This window comes from Dermochelys coriacea, chromosome 1 (assembly GCF_009764565.3).
Source record: "Dermochelys coriacea isolate rDerCor1 chromosome 1, rDerCor1.pri.v4, whole genome shotgun sequence".
NCBI lineage: Eukaryota > Metazoa > Chordata > Testudines > Dermochelyidae > Dermochelys > Dermochelys coriacea.
Window position 1 is genome coordinate 258,390,012 of NC_050068.2, and position 19,737 is coordinate 258,409,748.

A 19,737-nucleotide genomic window follows, 5' to 3' on the forward strand; every position below is an offset into this window, starting at 1 on the left:
AGGAGGCACAGGAAGTTTGTCTGAGTGACAAGATGGTTTCCTGTTGTGGCTGTGTTGGTGCCTATTTGTGCCTGCCTCCTGCATCCAACCCTGCTCCTGGTTCCTGTTCGGCTCCTGTTCCCCTGGGGGTGCTCCTGCCCTGTACCTGATCCTTGTCTGTCATCCCGTTCCTGCCCTTATGTGTCGCCTCCAGCCATCAGTGACCAGTCCGAGCTCTGACTCTGACTTTGGACCCAACTCTGACTTGGTCCCAGCTCTGGTAACTGGCAGTTGACTCTCGTGCAGATTCTTGGCTTTGTTCCCCAACGTGGACTCCTGCTCTGACCTCTAGGCAAGATTGCCTACGTCCTGCTCCAAAACACCATCTTTCCTGACCCTGCACGCTGCTGCCAGTGAAACCCTCTGTCCCCACCCTGCTCAGTGCCCCTAACAAGACCTTCCTTCCAACCCTACCCAGAGACCCTGCTCAACTCTACTAATGGGACCCTCCCTCCAAGCCAGCCAGAGCTCTCCCCATTCCTTGCTGGTAAGAAGGGGATGTGTGTGGCAGGGGCGATCCTGGAGTAAAAGTGGGGTGAGGGAGGTGAATCTCAGAGCTCTCAAGGACTGGGACGCCCTCAGACATGTTCTTAGTGAGGTGTGCATCTTGCCACAATTCTTAGCCTTGCTGGCCACACCCAGTCACCTGTGGGCAGTGCTGTCCCACGGCACATACAGGCTGGGGCAAGGAACCTGCCATCCAACCATGGCTTCCTGATAGACAGACTCAACTGGACGCTGGCGTTCTCTGAGGCTGCTCTCTTGATGAGGGTGAGATGCTGCCGACCCGGGCAGTGGCGGGGCAGAACAGGAGCTCCTGCAATCTTTTCTCCTGGACAGTTGGACTAATTCCCTCTTTTTCTCTCCCCTCCTTTCCCAGACAGCTAGGGATTGGTCAGTAAATGTGGAGACCCCACCCACTGCTCCCACATCCCCTCCCCATTCCCTTCTCCCTCCCTCCACTGGCAGCAGGGCTCCTGCATAGCAGCCAAGGAACAGCGCAGAGAAGGGGGAGACTGCTGAGGAGCCAGCCCCCAAGGAGTGGGAAAAGGGGGTCACCTCCCCTGGGAGCGGCGGTGCGGGCAGCACTTCACCGGGAGCCATGGGGAACGTTTGAAACCTCTGAGAACTTTTCTTTTTTAAAACCTCTTTTTTTTTTTTTTTTTTCAAAAAGGTAAAAGCTAAAGTTAAGACTTGATGGGCATGGGGGAAAGTTCAGTGGAGCAGAGGGCAAGCGAAGGAAAGCGTATGTGGGGGTGCTGGAGAACAGGGGGTTTGAAGGAGGGGGTAGGGAATGGGGGAAAGGGAAATACAGCAGGAGAAGGGAAGAGGGGAATGTGGAAGGAGGGGGGAGGAGAGGAAGGGGGATATGGCAAAAGAGAGAGGATGGGGGGGTGGAGGAAGGGGTGCAGAAGAAGAGGGGGAAGAAGGGGCACTGAGGCAGCAGGAGAGCTGGGAGGGTTGTAGGGTTCCCTCTGCTGTCCTATGGCCACCCATTCCTGCAGGGTCTGAGAGAGACTTTTTCTCCTAACAGGAAATGGAGAATTTTGGGGGGGGTTGGGGGGGCAAAAAGTGCTGTGTTTGGAATTCCAGCCTCAGCCTCAAAGCGGGTCTGTTCGGAAAAACCCCTAGGTGCTCTCTATATATAGCAGCAGGCGGCCCGGGAGCTGAGTCGCTTTATTCCAGCACACGCAGCCTGCATTTCTCCTGCACTCAGAGGAGCTGGAGATGGTCCTGTCTAGGCCATTCAGCACCGGGCTGTCCCCTACAGCATCCCTTATAGCGTGGTCCAGTCTAGCTCTACGTGACCCAAGCAATGGGGCTGCTAACATTTCCTCTGGGAGACTTTTCCACAGCTTGGTAGACCCTCAGAGCTAGGAATGTTCTCCCAATCCCCAGCCCAAATTTCTCTTCGCTCCTCTCCATCCCATTGTTCCTCAGACCACCCTGGACATCTCCTCTCCCTCTTGAGCCTTTACGCCCTTGGGGCGGGCATGTGGTGGGGGAGTCTGCGTTTGGCAGCCCTGCCCATCTGGATCACTTTTCCCCTCTCTGCTTTCTGCCCATCCCAGTGAGAATAACAGTTTCTTCCTGGGGAGACAAACCAGTGGAAACCAGCTGAAGCTAGGGAGTGGGGAGTCTGGAGAGGGGGGAAAGATGTTGGCAATCTGATGGTGGCTTGCCTTTTGGGGCCTCTTGGGGGAAGGGGAGATGGGGGGAGGATTAAGGAGAAGGGGGGCTGTTGGAGAGGGAAAGGGCCCAGCCGTTGCAGTGATGGGCTGTAACACAGACAGTAGGAGGAATAAGAAAAGGAGGACTTGTGGCACCTTAGAGACTAACAAATTGATTTGAGCATAAGGAATAGAACGCATGCCCTGGCTGACCCTTTGCTCAGAGAATCACGCGTTTCACTTGGATGAAAGAATAAATGGAGTGGAGCTGAAAACGAGAGAGACCGGGTGGGCGGGCAGGGTTCGGAGAGCTTCTGTTGACTTTGAATGGCCACACACTAGCAGGGGCTGACAGGCAAGAAGGAAAGGGGTGACGGGGACAGGCCGGAGACAGAAGGCCTGCCTTGCAGCCTGGGTTTGGCATTGCAGGGGAGGGCAGTGCCAGCTAGAGGCAGTGGGAGCTGCTGAAATCCAGACTGTGGTTGTGGGCTAGTCATTTTTGTGGTAGTGAGGGAAAGAACGAAGGGGAAAAAAGTACCCGCCTCCCCCTCCAAGGATCCCGCCAAGCAGGGAATGGGCCCACAACCCCCAGTCCAGATGGGCCTTTTGCTGAACACCATCTCTCTCTTGCCCCCTTTCCCTCTTCTTTCTGATCTGAGTCCCACTGTAGCTTTGAGCATCTGGGCACCGTGTGCCTCAAGGAGAGGGAGACTCCTGGGGGGGAAATGCAGGGGCACAGCTCATCCCCTCTCCCTGTTCTCTGAGCCTGGCCCAAGGCCAGGGGAGCTGGAGTGCTGGGAACTGTCTCAGCTGCCCCACTGCCTGCTCTGCATGGGGGGCTCGGCTCTTCCTGGCCCCGGATAGCTCAGCAAGGCTGCAGGGGGCAGGCAGGGCCCCGGCAAATTCCCCTGCTCTCCTCACCCCTGTCCTTTTCTTGCCTGGCCCAGCAGATGCAAGCTGTGGATGGGGTGAGGGGGTCTTCAGGGGGGAGCCAACCCTGCTCCCCAGCTGGAGGCAGTGGGAAATTCACACAGCCCAGCCCCGTAAGAGCCCAGCCCAGAGGGGAAGCCTGGATCCCCATTGTAGCCAGGCTTGGCTGATCCTCAAACCCAGCCCCCCCCCCCCCACACCCCATGCCTGGCAGCTCTCAGCTGAGAAGAGAGAGCTCCCCCAGTTTCTCCATTAGCAAGGAGGCAGGGCCCTGGGAGCCATGGGCATAGAGAACCCTGGGAAACAGGCTCCCTGCCCCCCCCATCCCCAGGGAAACAGCCAATGGTTGCAGTGGATTTCAAGGGGAGTTTTGTTTTCCATTTGCCTACCTCTACCCCTGGCAGATAAGAGGGGCCCTGGGTGAGCAAACAAGGCTGGGGTGGGAAAGGACACGTGGCACCAGCATTGACGGAGATTCGTGGCCAGCGTTCCCGGAGCATAGCCCTCTCTGGCACCTGCTCCCCGTCAAGGTGACTTGCGGATGGCAGCACAGGGGCACATGGTGGGGAGGGGAGCACAAAGCGGGAGGCTGAAATAGGCTGGGAGCGCAGCTAGGGACAGGACAAAGGGTGGCTCTGTTGGGGAAAGGGGCCAAAGAGCACTGGAAATGCCACTGGTGGGGGGTATCAGCTGGGTTTATCATTGATCTCCTAGAGTCTCGGCTGGCATTCCTCCTCCACCTTACTTCCTCCGCACCATCACCCCCCGCCCCAGTCCCATACACATACAGCCACGGAGGATATCTGTGCTTTCCAGCTGCAAGGCAGAACCTCAGGGCCTGGGCTATAAGTAATCTCACCCCCAACCCTCCAAGAGTCCTCCAGACCCCAGCCCAGCCAGCAGCCTGTCTGGCTCGCTCTCAAGGCAGCATGATCTCCCTGCCACTAATCCTGCTGAAGGACCCAGCCCTGCCCCTCAGTGTAGGAACCAAGGTGTCTTCAGCCTCTGGCCCTGGGACTGAGCTTACCTGTGCAGGGGGAACATGCCAAAGTGCCAGCAGCATTTGACCCATTGAGTATGCACTCGCTGTGTTGGCAGAGGACTGCTCAGTGGAGGCCTGGAGGGGAGCCCACTGCCCACGTAAGGAGTGGAGCAGCCTCCAGGAGATCCTGAAATGGCAATACCCCACAATGCAAATCTGAACAGCTGCCCTGACCATTCAGGGCTGGAAAGCGAGATTGGGAGTCTGCTAGGAGAGAAACATGGCTTAACCTGGGACCGGGAGCCCAGAGACAACCTGACCTACTGACACAGTCTACCTACTTATTTCCAGCATGCCTATCACTGTAATATTTAGGGACAGATCTGTGCACAGACTGAGAGGTGGCTTCCAATCCCAGCTTTGCCACTGGCTGGATGGATGATCTTGGACAAGTCACATTGCCTCTCTGTCACTCAGTTTCCCTGCCTCCAGAATGGGAGCCCCAAGGGCTGATGTTTAATACAGTAGCATTGGTGAAGAGCTTTGTGATCCTTGGAGAGAAGTTGCCATAGAAATGCAAACATATTCCCTAGTAATCATAATAATTAATGTATTTCTTTCCCCTTCTAGCTACCCTCCTGGTTGGGCTCGGACACAGGTCTGAGTGGTTACAAATTCAGCAGTGGAGTGAGACATAGGTCAGGCGCAAGTGCGAGGGTGGGCAGGCATAGGGTTGGGGGTGGGTATAAGTTCAGATGCGGGGTCGGGGTTGGATTGGGTGCAGGTTCGAAGGCGGATGCAGATGTGGGGTCGGGGTGAGGTCAGGCGCAGGTTCGGGTTGGGACCAGGCGCAGGTTCGAAGGTGGGGGCAGATGTGAGGTCGGGGGTGGGGTCAGGCGCAGGTTCGAATGTGTGTGCAGCTGAAGGGTCAGGGGTGGGACCGGGCACAGGTTTGAAGGTGGGGGCAAATGTGGGGTCGGGGGTCATACCGGGCACAGGTTCAAAGGCGGGGGCGGATGCAAGGTCAGGGTTGGATCGGTTGCAGGTTCGAAGGCGGGTGCAGATGTGGGGTGGGGGGGGATTGGTCACAGGTTCGAAGGCAGGTGTAGATATGGGGTCGGGGTAGGACCGGGCGCGGGTTCGAAGGCGGGAGCAAATGCGGGGTCAGGGTGGGACCGGGCGCAGGTTCAAAGGCGGGGGCAGATGCGGGGTCGGGGGGGGACCGGGCGCAGGATCGAAGGCGGGAGCAGATGTGGGATTGGATCAGTCACAGGTTCGAAGGCGGGGGCAGATGCGAGGTCGGACGCAGGTTCGAAGGCGGGTGCAGCTCCGGGATCGGGGGTGGGACTGGGAGCAGGTTCAAAGGCGGGGGCAGATGCGGAGTCAGGGTGGGATCGGTCGCAGGTTCGAAGGCGGGGGCAGATGCAGGGTCAGGGGTGAGATCAATCGCAGGTTCGAAGGCGGGGGCAGATGCGGGGTCGGGGGTGGGACCAGGCGCAGGTTCGAAAGCGGCGGCAGATGGGGGGTCGGGGGTGGGACCGGGCGTAGGTTCGAAGGCGGGGGCAGATGCGGGGTCGGGGGTGGGACCGGACACAGGTTCGAAGGCGGGGGCAGATGCGAGGTCGGGCACAGGTTCGAAGGAAGGTGCAGCTCCGGGATCGGGGGTAGGACCGGGCGCAGGTTCGAAGGCAGGGGCAGATTCGGGTCGGGGCTGGATCGGTTGCAGGTTCGAAGGCAGATGCAGATATGGGGTCGGGGTGGGATCGGTCGCAGGTGCAGATGCGGGGTCGGGGTTGAATCGGTCGCAGGTTCAAAGGCGGGGGCAGATGCAGGGTCGGGGGTGGGACCAGGCGCAAGTTTGAAGGCGGGGGCAGATGTGGGGTTGGATCGGTCACAGGATCAAAGGCGGGGGCAGATGCGAAGTCGGGCGCAGGTTCGAAGGCGGGGGCAGATGCGGATCGAGGATGGGACCGGGCGCAGGTTCGAAGGCGGAGGCAGATGTGAGGTGGGGGTGGGATCAGTCACAGGTTCAAAGACAGGTGCAGATGCGGGGTCGGGGTTGGATCGGTCACAGGTTCGAAGGCGGGGGCAGATGCGAGGTTGGGCGCAGGTTTGAAGGCGGGGGCAGCTGCGGGGTCGGGGGTGGGACCGGGCGCAGGTTCCAAGGCGGGGGCAGATGCGGGGTCGGGGGTGGGATCGGTCGCAGGTTCGAAAGCGGGGGCTGATGCGGGGTCGGGGTGGGATCCGTCGCAGGTTCGAAAGCGGGGGCTGATGTGGGAACGGGGTGGTATCGGTCGCAGGTTCGAAAGCGGGGGCTGATGCGGGGTCGGGGTTGGATCGGTCACAGGTTCGAAGGCGGGGGCGGATGCGGGGTCGGGGGGTGGGACCGGGCGCAGGTTCAAGGGTGGGGGCAGATACGGGGTCGGGGGGTGGGACCGGGCGCAGGTTCTAAGGCGGGGGCTGATGTGGGAACGGGGTGGTATCGGTCGCAGGTTCGAAAGCGGGGGCTGATGCGGGGTCGGGGTGGGATCGGTCGCAGGTTCGAAGGCGGGGGCAGCTGCGGGGTCGGGGGTGGGACCGGGCGCAGGTTCGAAGGCGGGGGCTGATGCGGGGTCGGGGTGGGATCGGTCACTGGTTCGAAAGCGGGGGCTGATGCGGGGTCGGGGTGGGATCGGTCGCAGGTTCGAAGGCGGGGGCAAATGCGGGGTCGGGGTTGGATCGGTCGCAGGTTCGAAGGCGGGGGCGGATGCGGGGTCGGGGGGTGGGACCGGGCGCAGGTTCGAAGGCGGGTTAGATGCAGGGTCGGGGGTTGGGACCGGGCGCAGGTTCTAAGGCGGGGGCAGATGCGGGGTCGGTGTGGGATCGGTCGCAGGTTCGAAGGCGGGGGCAGCTGCGGGGTCGGGGGTTGGGACCGGGCGCAGGTTCGAAGGCGGGGGCAGATGCGGGGTCGGTGTGGGATCGGTCGCAGGTTCGAAGGCGGGGGCAGCTGCGGGGTCGGGGGTGGGACCGGGCGCAGGTTCGAAGGCGGGGGCAGATGCGGGGTCGGGGTTGGATCGGTCGCAGGTTCGAAGGCGGGGGCAGATGCGGGGTCGGGGTTGGATCCGTCGCAGGTTCGAAGGCGGGGGCAGATGCGAGTTCGGGGTGGGATCGGTCGCAGGTTCGAAGGCGGGGGGAGATGCGGGCTCGGGGGGTGGGACCGGGCGCAGGTTCTAAGGCGGGGTCAGATGCGGGGTCGGGGTTGGATCGGTCGCAGGTTCGAAGGCGGGGGCAGCTGCGGGGTCGGGAGTGGGACCGGGTGCAGGTTCGAAGGCGGGGGCAGATGCGGGGTCGGGGTTGGATCGGTCGCAGGTTCGAAGGCGGGGGCAGATGCGGGGTCGGGGTGGGATCGGTCGCAGGTTCGAAGGCGGGGGCAGATGCGGGGTCGGGGGGTGGGACAGGGCGCAGTTTCGAAGGCGGGGGCGGATGCGGGGTCGGGGGGTGGGACCGGGCGCAGGTTCGAAGGCGGGGGCAGATGCGGGGTTGGGCACAGGTTGGGGGTTGAACACAGGTTCAGAGATAAGTACAGTCACAGGTGCGGGAGCGGGCACAGGTCCAGAGTGTCCATTCTTATTTCACCTGGCCTGTCCCTCCCCTGGCGTTGGCATTACCCATTCCTGGCAGGAACCCTGCGGAGCACCCTGGTAACTCACTCCTGCAGCCAGAACAGTCAGAAAATCTCAGCCTGAGCCTTCACCTTTGCTGTTGTCATTTTTAGGCCGTCTTACATCAGGATCAAGGAGTTTGCCCTGAGATCCCCCCTTCGGCCGTGACCTGTTGCCCTGTCTGCGAGCCGCTCCCACGCTAGCAGGCGGAGGGAGCGGAAGCTGGGAGACGGAGGACGGAGGACGGCGGATTAACATTAATCCCCAGCTTTGCTTACTTCCAGCCGCACGAGAGCTCCAGCGGCAGCAGCCAAGGTCACGACGGACTCCTTGGAGATACCTTTGCCCCAGCCCTGCCGTCCTACCTGCCCAGGGCCAAGCGGGACTCCCTGCACCCACCCTGGGGCTCTTCCTGGAGATATGATGATCCAGAGGCCTGCATTCAATAGCAAAAGCTGCCAGCGGTGAGCCGGTTCAGGAAAGCCTCCCCTGCGCAGTTTAATGAGTACTGTGGAGAGCAATTATCGAGAAGGAACGCTGAACCAGAATAAAGACAGGACCACGCTCCCCCTCAGCAGCTCGGAGTTCATCTCCAAAGATCAGGAGCAGCTGCCTGGCCCAGGACACGACACGGCCAAAAGGAGGGGGTAGCATGAGTGATGGGGAGTCCGTGGGCGTGACAAGCCACTCTGACCCCTCTGGAATTTGCACCCCTCCCCACTGAAGGCCGGGTTCCTGTGTTTTAGGGGAGAGGGTGTGGAGTAACAACGGGGTGTGACATGAGTCTTGGGAAGCTACCGGTGCTCGGCTGGGTGTCGGGCTCCCACGGCAAACGCCGGTTGAAATCGGAGCTGACGCCGGACATGATCAGCCCACCTCTGGGGGACTTCCGGCACACCATGCACGTGGGGCGCGGCGGGGACGTCTTCGGGGATACCTCCTTCCTCAGCAACCACGGCGGCACCGAGACGGCCAAAGCCAACAACTTCTTCGCCCGGACCCTGCGGCATGTGCGGAGGACGCCGCTGAGGAACCGGGGCAGCGGGGGCAAGGCCGAAGCCTCGCCTGCCCCCCCAGACATCTCGCCCATCATCAAGAACGCCGTGTCGCTGCCGCAGCTCAATGAGGGGACCTATGGGGGCAGCAGCCCGACTGGGAAGTTCGCCTTCAAGAGCACTCCAAACAACGTTTCTGATACACACTATGCTTATGGTGAGTGATCCTGTAAGGGGGAGGCATGGGCTTCGGAGACTTCAGTGCTATTCCCAGCTGTGTCGCTGAATCCAGGGCAAGTTCCTGCCCTGCCCCCCTGTGCCTCAGTTTCCCCATCTGTGCAATCTCCATCTCTGGATGGACCGGACTATTTAAGAGCTATGATCAATGGAGTTCCTGGTCCCAAAGAATCCCAGAATGATCCTTTCTGAGATACACCCCTAACCCCCAGTTGTTCCTCCCCTGCACCAACTTCACCTTCGACTTCACCTGTTAAAGGCCCTGGAGAGCTCAGGCCATTATGAGTGGGATATAGTTTCTCACCTCTGATCCACCAGCTCCAGGCCAGTGCTGGGATGGTAGTAACCCAAGATTGTTCCCTTCTGATGGCCAGTTGGTGGCCTGTGGGAAATAAGTCGGTGGGTGGGGGCAGGTCTCGAGCCACCTCCTATAAGAGAAACTTGTTCACAGACAGCAAGGGAGACTCACTGTCCCCCTGGCAGCCTCAGGGTGAGAATGGGCCATCGAGCCTGTGTGCCCCTCTGGGACTGGTCCATCCAGTGTGGAGGGGAAGCCCCGAGGGAGAGGCTATGCTGCTGGCATTCACACAGAAGGGTCATCTCCAGCAGCACAGCGAAGAAAGGAGTGGGGGGTGATTTAGGTGAACTTCACTGCTCCCGAGAGTAGACAGCAGGCGATGCCCCCACAGCCAGTCAGCTCTGCCGACGCAGCCCAGTGGGAGGCAGTGGCCTCATGGCTAGAGCACTGGACTGGGAGTCAGGAGACTTGGGCTCTATTTCCCAGCGGTGTCGCTGGCCTGCTGGGTGAGCTTGGGCAAGTCACTTCCCTGTCCCATGCCTCCGTTTCCCCACCTGTAAAATGGGGATGATGTAAAACGCTTTAACATCTGCTGAGAAAATGCACTGCGGAAGAGCTCAGCGTTGTTACTATTTCCAGGCCTGCAGCTCCCCCTGCTTATCCAGTGCCCCCTCTCCATGCCCCTATGGCTCTGCTGATGCCCCTCCCGGTTGTCCCCTTTCAGCCCTGGCTCCCTGCCCAGGCCCCTCAGCCCTGGCTTCATATGAGCGAGGCTCTGGCGGGTGCCGGGGCCTGGGTTCTTTAGCACAAAGGCCACATTCTCCAAGCTCAGCATTTCCCGGGGCACTAATGCTCAGGTCAGTGTGACCGGTGCAGGCGTGGCTGGGCCAGGGAGGAACAGAGGTTGAGCCGAGGGGGCAGCGAAGGTGGCATGGTGCAATGCTGCCATCTGCTGGGCACAGGTTATACAGCCGTTCCAGAGGAAATCGTTTCCCCGGGCTGGTCACCCGTCACCCTCTCAACTCTTGGCGGAGACCAGTTCCAGCATTGTGCAGTTATCTTCCGATATGGCTAGGCCATGAGTGTCCAGCACTGAGCAGTTCCTTTAACAGTGGGACCGATTCCCATCTTCCCTAGTACAGGCTAGTCACGTTACAATGGAATGTAACTGGTGCTAGTTTTCACTAGTACAGGCCAGACTTTCCCAATACAGAACAGTCACTCGCGGGTGAAACTGGTTCTAGGCTGTTTAGCAAAGTGGTCCATATGAGAGTGATTGATCCCAATATAGACCAGCTGACATGACTTGTCTATCCCCGTTCACATACAGTCACTGGTCCCAGTCTCCCATAGTACAGCCCAGTCCATCCCCACCCAGTGTGACAGTTGCTGCCTCCCCCTGGCTCTTGCATGGCATCAGAGGCTTCCCTCTCACCAAAGGCTCCTTGTCCTTTCAGGGCTGGAGTCCGGGTTCTGCACCATCCCGCGTGCTCCGCGCTCAGAGAAGGCCCGGGAAAGCTCCTTCCCCGCAGAAGCAGAGCTCCAGCGCTCGGACTCCCTGCTGTCCTTTCGCCTGGACCTCGGGCCCTCCCTGATGAGCGAGCTCCTCCAGGTCATCAGCTTCACAGAAACCATGGACAGCAGTGTCAAGTGGGAGGAGAGGGAGGAAGACAGAGCCCTGGCTGGCGGTCAGGCTGCGTCGTCCCTTGCCCTGCATGGCGAGTGGATTGAGGTCGGGGTCCCTCAGGGATCAGGGACACCCCATGCCAGGTGTATAGAGGGCGACATGGCAGAAAGCCTCTGGGGCCGCTCAAGGCAGGGGGCCAGCTCCCCATCAGGACACTTGGTGCATGCCAATGGAGATGCTTATGCCCTAGAGCATGCTGAGGAGGGGCCTGCCTATGCTGAGAGTGGGCACCGGAGCCCTGCATGGGGCTTAACACCCGCTGAGGAGCCGGGGGCGCTCCCAAAAGACAGCCTGTGGCAGGGGCACTGGAATGACTGCAGCATGGAGGCGGGAGAGTTCCACCAGGCTGCCCAGGTCCTGGCTCGCCACTACAGCGAGAGAGGTGCACATTGCAGCCTGGAGGAGGAGGAGGAGGGTCCCCGGAAGAGCCCAGTTGTCGGCTCGTGGCGGGCGGACGAGGCTGGGTGGAGTCACAGCGAGGAGGAGGAAGAAGAGGAGGCTGCGCTCTCAGCTGTGCCAGAAGGGGAGGCCATAGCTAGGGAGGGCCGCAGCGACTCCTTTGAGTATGCCGATGAGGAGGAAGAGGATGATGAAGTGAAGGTCTGAACAACCACCGTCTCTTGTGGCCTTGGGACTCCCCAGCCCTTCCCAAGAGATGTCAGTTGTCTGGGGGCCAGTGCCCCTTGGGAGCTGTGAAGCCTCCTGCCGCAGAAAGTTGGTGGGGATGGAGGCAGGGGAAGCAGTTCTTTGATCCACCCAGCGCCCTGGGCAGGCCTCGCCTTCCCCAAAGGGCAGGTCGTGCTAATGGGGAAATCGCAATGATCACATGTTCCTTCCCCCCACTCCTTGCTGTCGTTCAAAATGAGGCGCCCGCCCCCTGGGAGGCTGGGCTGGTAAGGGAATGTTCCTGTCAGGTCACCGAGCCCCCAGCAAGCAAGGAAGAGGAGCTGATCAGAAAGAGCACTCCAGCCGCACGGCTCGCTCCCCCGCATCTCCCTGAGCTAGAGGCCTGGGGCAGGCTTGCTTTCTAAGTCATCCACCCCCGGCTGGAGCAATACAGCATTCTCCCTCTTCCCTGGGGCCTGAGCACTCTTGGCCGTTCTCCCAGCACAAGGCTGGGCCTAGGTACTGAACCTGGTTCTGCCACGCAGCACCACACAGCCCTGTCCGCAAGTCTCACACAGCTCGTACCAGCCCTCGCCATTTCTGTTGCCTTCAGCCAGCAGCCATGCCAGCTGGGCTAGCTAATTCCTCATTCCCTCCTGCCCTAGCCATCCAGTTTCAGGGGCCTCCCCTGCCCCCAGTGGCCATTCCAGGGGCACAGCAATCCGGTTCCTCTCCCCTCCCCAGGGAGCAGACAGCAGAGTGAGGAGTCCTCCCATCTGAGTGGGGTGGCCCTCCTTCCTTGAGCTGATGCAGGGCTGTGCTCCAGGAGAAAGGCAGGTGTGGCTCCTATCCTCCATCACTACCGTGAGCTGGAGGCTCTGAGGCTGGGTCCAGAGAGCCAGCTGCTCCACTCTACAGCTTTGGGGAGGAGCGGCCACTGCCCCCCCCCCCCAAGTTCCTGCCACACTGTCCTCAGGGAGGTATTCAGAGCAGCAAAACAGGTGGCTCAGCGGAGGTGGGGGTTCAGCCAGCAATGACTTGGTATCCAAATGCAGCATGGCTGGGGAAATCATGCCATGACCCTTAACCTGGGCACCAAGGAGCCCTGCCAGAGTCAGGTGCCAAAACTTGTGATTTTTCAAAGATGTAATTGGTGGGTTCTTTCCATTTGCCCTCCGGTGCTGGACTGCGCAGGGGGGCCCGTTTTCAATGTTTCCCCCTCAACCGGGAGAGCTAGAAACTTCCTGTTGTTGTGTAATGAAAGCTGGGAGGCTCAGGCAGTAAGTGGCTTTGGCAGGTGGGCCTTCAGGGGAAACACCAAATAGCGCGAGAGTTGCAACAAAGTTGTTAGTGTTGGCAATGCTGTGACTCCAGTAATCAGGCAGAATAAGGGAGATGCCAGGGTCCTGTTGCCCTTGCCCCTCGTGGACCCCAGAGGGGACACCCCCAAACTCCAATACTCCCTTTTACCCCCTCTTACAACAAGAACATTTTCTCTGTGCTATAGCATTCAACCCAGGCAGTTGAAATGGGAGCTGCCCTTGGTCTGGGCAGCTGTTCCAGGGATGGGCTCCCGCTGACACTATTTAGAGGGGTCTAAACTCACCCCCCTCCAACACACTTCCCCCTTCCGGTATCCTTTTGCTGGCGGGGGGTGAGGGGCTGCTCATTGTGCTCCTTCTGTCTCTGGGCAACGCAGCCTCTATGGAAGGAGCTGCTCCCCATGCTGTCCTGCATGTGGACACGTTCACACAGAGGAGGCTTTGTGCCACGGCAGGAATGACTGCGGGGTGAGATCATTCTGCTGGCCCACACAGCGTGCCCATTGTTTGCCCAGGGCCCGCGAGCCTGTGGCTGGCGGGATTCCGTGCCCACACGCCTGCTGCCCAGTCGCCCCGGGGTCTGTATCTATCAGGGAACACACGAGAGCATAATAACCAGGCTCTGACGTCCCAGGGGGAGGGGGAGAAAGAATCCTAGCAGTCCGTGCTGCTTCCCACACAGGCCCTGGAGCTGCCAGCTGACTGATCTCATCCAGCGCCCTCAGCCATATTGCAGGCAGCTGCTCAGCTGTGGGGCAGGCTGCCCCTAAGAGAGGGCTGAAGCTGAAGTGAATGGGAACTACAGGTGCCCAGCAGGGCTCTTGAGTGTAGAGTCCAGAGCCTGCAACCATTGTTACCCCTCACTGCTCCCACCCAGGGTCTTCCTCAGGCTCGCCTCCTTGCCCTGCTCATTCCAGCTTGTCACAGAAACTTCATACCAAAGATCCACCCACAAGGAACATCCCAGCTGTCTCCCTCTGCAGCCTGTGCACTTATGATTGATCTTATTAAAACTGTTTTTGATACTAGCCTCTCCTCTGGTGGTTTTTCCCTATTCCCCAGCCAGCCCCAGGATTTGAGCCTGCAGAACAGCAGCAAATCGGTCTACTCTCTCTGCACTTTCAGACTCCAGGGAGTCCTCTACTCCCAGCATCAAGTGCCTGACCCCCCTCCCTGCATTGATATGCTCTGCACTTCTAGTCCTGGGAAAATAGGATTTGCTACCCCATCTCAGATCACTGGACCAACCATTTTGGTCCCTACGCTCCTGCCATCACCCATACGTGTTGCATCAGAGGAAAGCAAAACCCCAATAGTGCTGGCCAGGGTGAGGAGGTTCCATCTTGACCCCCGCAGAGACCAGTTTACACCTCACATCTAGAGCCCTGATTACCCTGCTCATAGCCAGCCTGGCTACAAATGTTATCAATCAGCCCTAGCGCTTGAGCCTGCAGCAGTGAGTTCCACAAGCCGACAACATATTTGTTCTGCATTTTACTGAATGATTCTCTTAGACACCGGAGCACGGTGGAAGTAGAAGGGAAGGAGCAGTGTATGCTCCTTCATTGGAATCTCTCTAAATATCAGTCTCTTCAATGCTTGGCCTTTGCCAACTAAATAACCTTAACGTTTGCTATCTGTATATCCTGAGCATAGCATTAGCCATATGCATTGCCAGACTGGACCCGACCTGAGGGCAATCTAGCCCAGTATCCTGTACTTGACAGTGGCCAGCAGCAGATGCTGGAGAGGAAGGAGTAAGAACCCTGCACTAGTCAACTATGGATGAGCCCTTCCTGACCCCCCATTGTTAGAAGTTGGCTCTTCTCTGAAGCCACTTTAAACCTGGGGAGGCATGTCCCTTTGTGCGGCTAAGGGTCACATCTAATGTCTTTGTTTTCCCTGTGCTGGGAACCCCTTGTCCTGTACTGTTGGAGGGTAAGACTGCCCCCTGCCGGTACCAAAGACTGTTCCTATATTTCAGATACATAGGGGGTGGGGAGGAGGAAGTTACCCATAATGCTCTGAGCCAGTTTTTCTCCAGAGCCATTCTCCCTGTGGCGTGTGGACCTCTGGAGTGAGTCATTGTAACTTTAACCAGAGCAGTTTCACCAGACATTTAGGTAGTGCCAGCCCACGTGAAGGACTCAAGTGGACACAGGTTTCATTCCCTGGCAATTCCAAAGCTGCCCTCTCTCTCCCGCCCACGCTGACTGAGAAGATATGGGAAAGGCTGGGCAATGGATAACTCGGCTGGAATTTCCCAGCAGCTAAGAGATGCAGTGATAAGAAGGAAAGAGAGAGGAATAGTCTCCTTATCTCTTGCTGGATACAAGGCTTATTAACACCTGTGCAATTTCATTCCTGCTGCTAGGTTTCAGAGTAGCAGCCGTGTTAGTCTGTATTCGCAAAAGAAAAGGAGTACTTGGGGCACCTTAGAGACTGACAACTTGATTTCAGCATAAGCTTTCGTGAGCTACAGCTCACTTCATCGGATGCATTTGGTGGAAAAAACAGAGGGGAGATTGATATACATACACAGAGAACATGAAACAATGGGTTTATCATACACACTGTAAGGAGAGTGATCACTTAAGATAAGCCATCACCAGCAGCAGGGGGGGGGAAAAAAAAAAAAAAAAAAAAAAAAAAAAAGGAGGATGCTGTGCGGCTAAGCCCCCTCTCACACCGGCTGGTGGGGAAATTCCATGGTTAGGGACAGCATCCTGTTAGTACCAAGGAGAGACAATCTGCCCCTGCACTGGTAGTGTTCCCCAGCCTGGAGAGCAAGCGTTCTGCAGGTGCAGGACATTACCATCCTCCTACTGAGCTAGGCCTTGGGCTTTGTCTCCACGGGGCCATCACTTCATCCCAGCCTGCTGAAAGCGCACCCTAACCTTGCCAAAGAATCATTTCCCACCTTTGCACATTCAGGCTTGGGAACTCCTCTCCACTCTTTCAGTGCACCCCAGGCAGCACCCCCTTCTGGGGCCCTGGAGACGTTTTCATCCCAGCCACCATCTCCCACTCCACTAATCACACCCACCGGTGCCTAGAGAAGACGTCCTACCAGAATAGCGGACAGCCGCCTCTTCCCAACAGATAGGGAGCCCGGTTTGGGGTGTTCCCCTGAGAACCTTTCCTGCACTGGGTGCTGAAAGATCAAGGCCAAGGAATCACAGGAGCCAGCACAGTTGGGACAAAATGTGGGGTTTTTATTAGAGGAGGGAAGCGGGTCCCATTAATCTTGTTTGAAGGAGATTACTTTGAACCCGCCCTTCACACTCAGATAGCTGATCTTGTCGTAGCCGTGCCTGTTGGGGAACTCCACCTCGTGCCCGTCCGGCAGCTTCACCTTGAACTTGTCTCCCAGGAAGTTGATGATAAACTGCGAGCAGGAAGCAAGAACAGAATCGGGGAGGGGAGTTAGCATCAAATGCAAACAACTGGCTGGCAACAGCAAGCACCTGTCCCTACTGCCTGGGTGGAGAGGCCCCGATTCTGCTGGCCTTAGGCAAGGTGCTGGGAATGGAGCTCAGTAAACGTCTTGCAGGGTTGCGTGCCAGAGGCCCAGACCCTCAAAGGTATTTAAGCACCTAACTCCCACTGAAATCAGAGCGACCAGCTTGTCTCTCAGGAAGTTGAGCTCTTGCCTACACCGGAAGACTGGGGACAACGCCTCCCCCACAGCTGCTAACTCTGGTTCAGCTGCACTGGGGTGGCAATACAGGGAGCCCTAGTGTAGACAAGGCTTCTGCACCCGCCACTGTTTTAAAGCACTGCATTGCTTAGTCCTGCTCTGGATCGGGCGGAACAGCACATGAAACACCAGCGGCTGCAGGAGCCTTGCTCCACTGGCTCGCCCACTGTTACCCCACTGGTGGATCTGACTTGGGGTTACCAACAGTGGGGAAATGCCACTTCTAGTCCCCAGCGCAGACAGTGTGAGGGGACAGGACAGACCTGGGACTCTTTAAAGAACAAAGCTAATAACTGATCACTGAAATGAATCCTCTCCTTCCCACGGGTACTCCCCTGCCTCACCCAGCCCAGCTGGGGAGCGCTGAGCAAGGAGAAGGAACCGTTTCCAAGCCACAGAGAAACAGGGTGATCGAACTGGGCAATGCTAAGAGGCAAACAAAGAGCTGCCCAAGGCAAAGGGAGGTTATAAATAGGGGCCCAAGAGTCTCATTCCACAAAGCACTGGAGGGAAGAAAATAAGGGGTGGGAGCAAGGAGAGAATGATGGATACAGATCTGAGAGGGGAGAGCGATCTGCTCCCCACAGCCCTCTCCTTCCCCCAGCGAAGGCATGAGCACCTGCTGGGCAGAGGCACAGGGGCTCTCGAAGGCAGGTCACAGGCAGCCTCCAGCAAGGGCAGGGTTAAATGGCGAGAGAACAGGGTCTGTGGGGATTGGGACTTCGAGGAGGCCGATGAGGAGGGCAGGAGCCAGAGATGCTGGCAGGGAGAAACAGCACCTGCAGACGCAAGCCAGGAGGGGAAGAAGGCCGAGTAAGCACCTGGCAGCTCATCCAGCTGCCAGCCCCACCCCGCTTTCCCAGGAGCCCCTCACCTTGACCTCCGAGCCCTTGGAGAAGGTGAGGTGGTTGTCGCGGTACTCCGACTGCCAGCAGTTGGCGCATTTGGAGTTGCAGACGATGGTGGATTCATTGAAGCGAGGGTTGAAGTGCAGCCCCAGCTCATTAGTGCTCTTGCCAAGGTTAATCACAAAGCTGCAGGGTGGGAACGGAGCCGGCATTAGAGAATCCCCCCACGGAGCCAGCCTTGCTGCTACAGCAGCCCCACCCATGCCCGAAGGAGGGCAGTTGAATCAGTTACACCCACCTTTCCTTTTACCAATTTCATGGTAGACAGAGGGCCCCGCCCTGCCAGTTTTAGGGAGAGCTGGGGCTTCTGGCCCAAGTGCCACTTACCTGGAGGAAGGTCAGGCCTGTGGCTCAGACACCAGCCCGGGACTCAGGAGAGCTGGGCTTAGCTCCCAGCTCTGCTGCAGACACCTTGGCTGACCACAGGCAAGTCACTTTAACCTCTGTGCCTCAGTTTCCCCATCCACAGACAGGGCCAGGACATTTGTGGAGCACTCAATTACTAGGGTGATAGTGGCTGTATAAGTACCAAGACAGAGAGATGGACTGAAGGATTAATCTCTGCATCAGATAGCCAGGGAAACTGGCGTGCTGCCCCCATCTCTGCAGCCCATGCCCCCCTCGTCTGAGACAGCTCTCTCACACTCACTTCTCAGCATCACTGGAGACCTTGCCCTTTATCTTCAGGGTGCTCCCTGGTTTCAAGTCCAGGTTGATGATTTCAAATTTCTCCTGCAGCAGAAAGACCTGACATCATAAGGCTCCCTGGGTGACCCATGCACGCCCCCGCCCCAAATGAAAGGGAATGAAGCTCAGCAATTCCACCCAAGCAGGGACAAAGGCGAGGAGCAAGTCCCCTGCCCTCCAGTTGCCACCTCATGGCACCAAGCCAGGACCATCCTGGCAGCCCGCACTCCTTGCTTGGCAAGGGGACAAGGTGGGAGTGGGCATGGAAACCGGAGAGCTGGCAAGGAGAGGGGAAATGAACGACTGAGCGGGTGTGATGACAGCAAACACAAAGGCAGAATGTGAGAGCCCACTGATACAGGAGAATAGCTGAGAGCAAGAAAAGGAAAGATGGAGAGACACCGCAATCCTTACAGACATCCTCCTTGCTGGTGCTGGTCAGACGCGGCTGGGAGCTGCGAAGGATCTGGCTCAGGTACACCTCCCACAGGAGATCTTATAGGCCTAGTGTCCCCGAGAGTTATACATTAACAGCTCTCTCACACCCCTACAAGCCATTGAGGAAGGCTATAAACCAGGAGACTTTGACCCCAAGAATTATCAGCTCCCCAATTTCCTCTGACCAAATAATTGACGGTATCTTGAGCAATACCCTGCCCCAGCCCCAGCCCGGTTCCCTGATAAGGGATCAGCACTCTGATGTCTCAGGAAAGTTACTCCAGTTGCCTGACCCCAAGGGGGTTTAATCACCAAGGGACATTTTCTGGGGGCACACTCACCACTAGAGGAGCCTCCTCCTGGCCACTCCAGGGATTAGCACTTCCCAGGTGTTGTGGCCTCCTCTGGCAGTCTGTCAGCTCATCTCATTCTCTCACCCTGCAGCCCCTCTTGCTCCAGGAGCTGCAGCTTCCTGTTTGTGACTTGGCCCTGCGGCCAGGCCATTATGGTCCTCCCCTTCTGGGATATCAAAGACTTTTGGGGCCAACTGTTCCAGGCAGCTTGCTTTACACTACCTCATCAGAGCCATTTCCCCAGTGGCTGGGAGGGGAACCCAGGCCTCCCTCTACTTCAGGTTCCAGCTCAGGGGCCCTCTGACCTATCCCAGACTTTGCTGCCTTTCCCCCAAACCTCTCCTACCTTGCTGGTTCTCCCCATCTCCCTGGGTTTGCTAGCCCAAACTCCCACCTCCCAGGGAGTAACTGTGGGCTATCCTCTGTAGTCCTAACCATGCTGCCCTTCTGCCAGGCAGTGACTGCAGCCTACTTCCCTGTAGCCCCTTTCTGCTCCCCACTCCCAGGCTTTATACAGGCGCCTCCTGTTCCTGCTCAGCTGAGTCTCATGTTATTAATCCCTGCTCCCTGGCACCTCCTGCAGGTGAAGCCTGGGGAGTTCATTGGCCCAACTGCCATCCAAGTCTTGTGAGGGGGTGGAGACCCCCATGGGCGGCGTGTATAAGAGGCCAGGGGAGGTTAAGCCTCCCCAGAACAGCCGGTTGTGCTGGGGGGAAATGCTGCGGCAGCGTGGGTCACCCCTC

At 58.4% G+C, this 19,737-nt stretch overlaps 3 protein-coding genes across 5 annotated transcripts; 1 reads left to right on the top strand and 2 right to left on the bottom strand.

Moving 5' to 3' along the window:
- Positions 1 to 18: 18 nt before the first annotated feature.
- On the top strand, positions 19 to 13,936 carry CDC42EP1 (CDC42 effector protein 1). Of its 3 annotated transcripts, none has more exons than XM_043520451.1 (4): positions 19 to 526; positions 924 to 1,213; positions 7,877 to 8,975; positions 10,751 to 13,936. In XM_043520451.1, the coding sequence occupies exons 3-4, from the start codon at positions 8,543 to 8,545 to the stop codon at positions 11,584 to 11,586; spliced, it is 1,269 nt and encodes a 422-aa protein (XP_043376386.1). In that variant the 5' UTR covers positions 19 to 526; positions 924 to 1,213; positions 7,877 to 8,542; the 3' UTR covers positions 11,587 to 13,936. The 3 variants fall into 3 exon arrangements, with proteins under 3 accessions (XP_043376386.1, XP_043376389.1, XP_038244085.1); XM_043520454.1 differs by having other exon boundaries at positions 8,048 to 8,975; XM_038388157.2 differs by lacking the exon at positions 924 to 1,213.
- Positions 5,390 to 8,021, bottom strand: LOC119856795 (basic proline-rich protein-like). The gene is made up of 4 exons (XM_038404845.1): positions 7,887 to 8,021; positions 7,035 to 7,331; positions 6,195 to 6,950; positions 5,390 to 5,833 (listed from the first exon to the last, which is right to left on the bottom strand). The coding sequence occupies exons 1-4, from the start codon at positions 8,019 to 8,021 to the stop codon at positions 5,390 to 5,392; spliced, it is 1,632 nt and encodes a 543-aa protein (XP_038260773.1).
- A 2,165-nt stretch (positions 13,937 to 16,101) lies between the features above and the next one.
- LGALS2 (galectin 2) lies at positions 16,102 to 19,663 on the bottom strand. Its single transcript, XM_038407550.2, has 5 exons — positions 18,983 to 19,663; positions 18,618 to 18,707; positions 18,166 to 18,248; positions 17,483 to 17,642; positions 16,102 to 16,296 (listed from the first exon to the last, which is right to left on the bottom strand). Exons 2-5 carry the CDS (start codon positions 18,621 to 18,623, stop codon positions 16,150 to 16,152), a joined length of 396 nt encoding a protein of 131 aa, XP_038263478.1. The 5' UTR covers positions 18,624 to 18,707; positions 18,983 to 19,663; the 3' UTR covers positions 16,102 to 16,149.
- Positions 19,664 to 19,737: the final 74 nt, after the last annotated feature.

Coding starts and splice junctions, on each gene's coding strand:
- LOC119856795 (XM_038404845.1), bottom strand. CDS start 8,021: ATGTTAATCCGCCGTCCTCCGTCCTCCGTCTCCCAGCTTCCGCTCCCT. Junction 7,332..7,886: donor GCAAACTCCTTGATCCTGAT/GTAAGACGGCCT, acceptor ACCCCGCCTTAG/AACCTGCGCCCGGTCCCACC. Junction 5,834..6,194: donor CTGCCCCCGCCTTCGAACCT/GTGACCGATCCA, acceptor CAACCGATCCAG/CCCCGACCCGAATCTGCCCC.
- CDC42EP1 (XM_043520451.1), top strand. CDS start 8,543: ATGAGTCTTGGGAAGCTACCGGTGCTCGGCTGGGTGTCGGGCTCCCAC. Junction 8,976..10,750: donor TGATACACACTATGCTTATG/GTGAGTGATCCT, acceptor TTGTCCTTTCAG/GGCTGGAGTCCGGGTTCTGC.
- LGALS2 (XM_038407550.2), bottom strand. Junction 17,643..18,165: donor GTCTCCAGTGATGCTGAGAA/GTGAGTGTGAGA, acceptor CCCACCCTGCAG/CTTTGTGATTAACCTTGGCA. Junction 16,297..17,482: donor CCAAGGGCTCGGAGGTCAAG/GTGAGGGGCTCC, acceptor TCCTGCTCGCAG/TTTATCATCAACTTCCTGGG.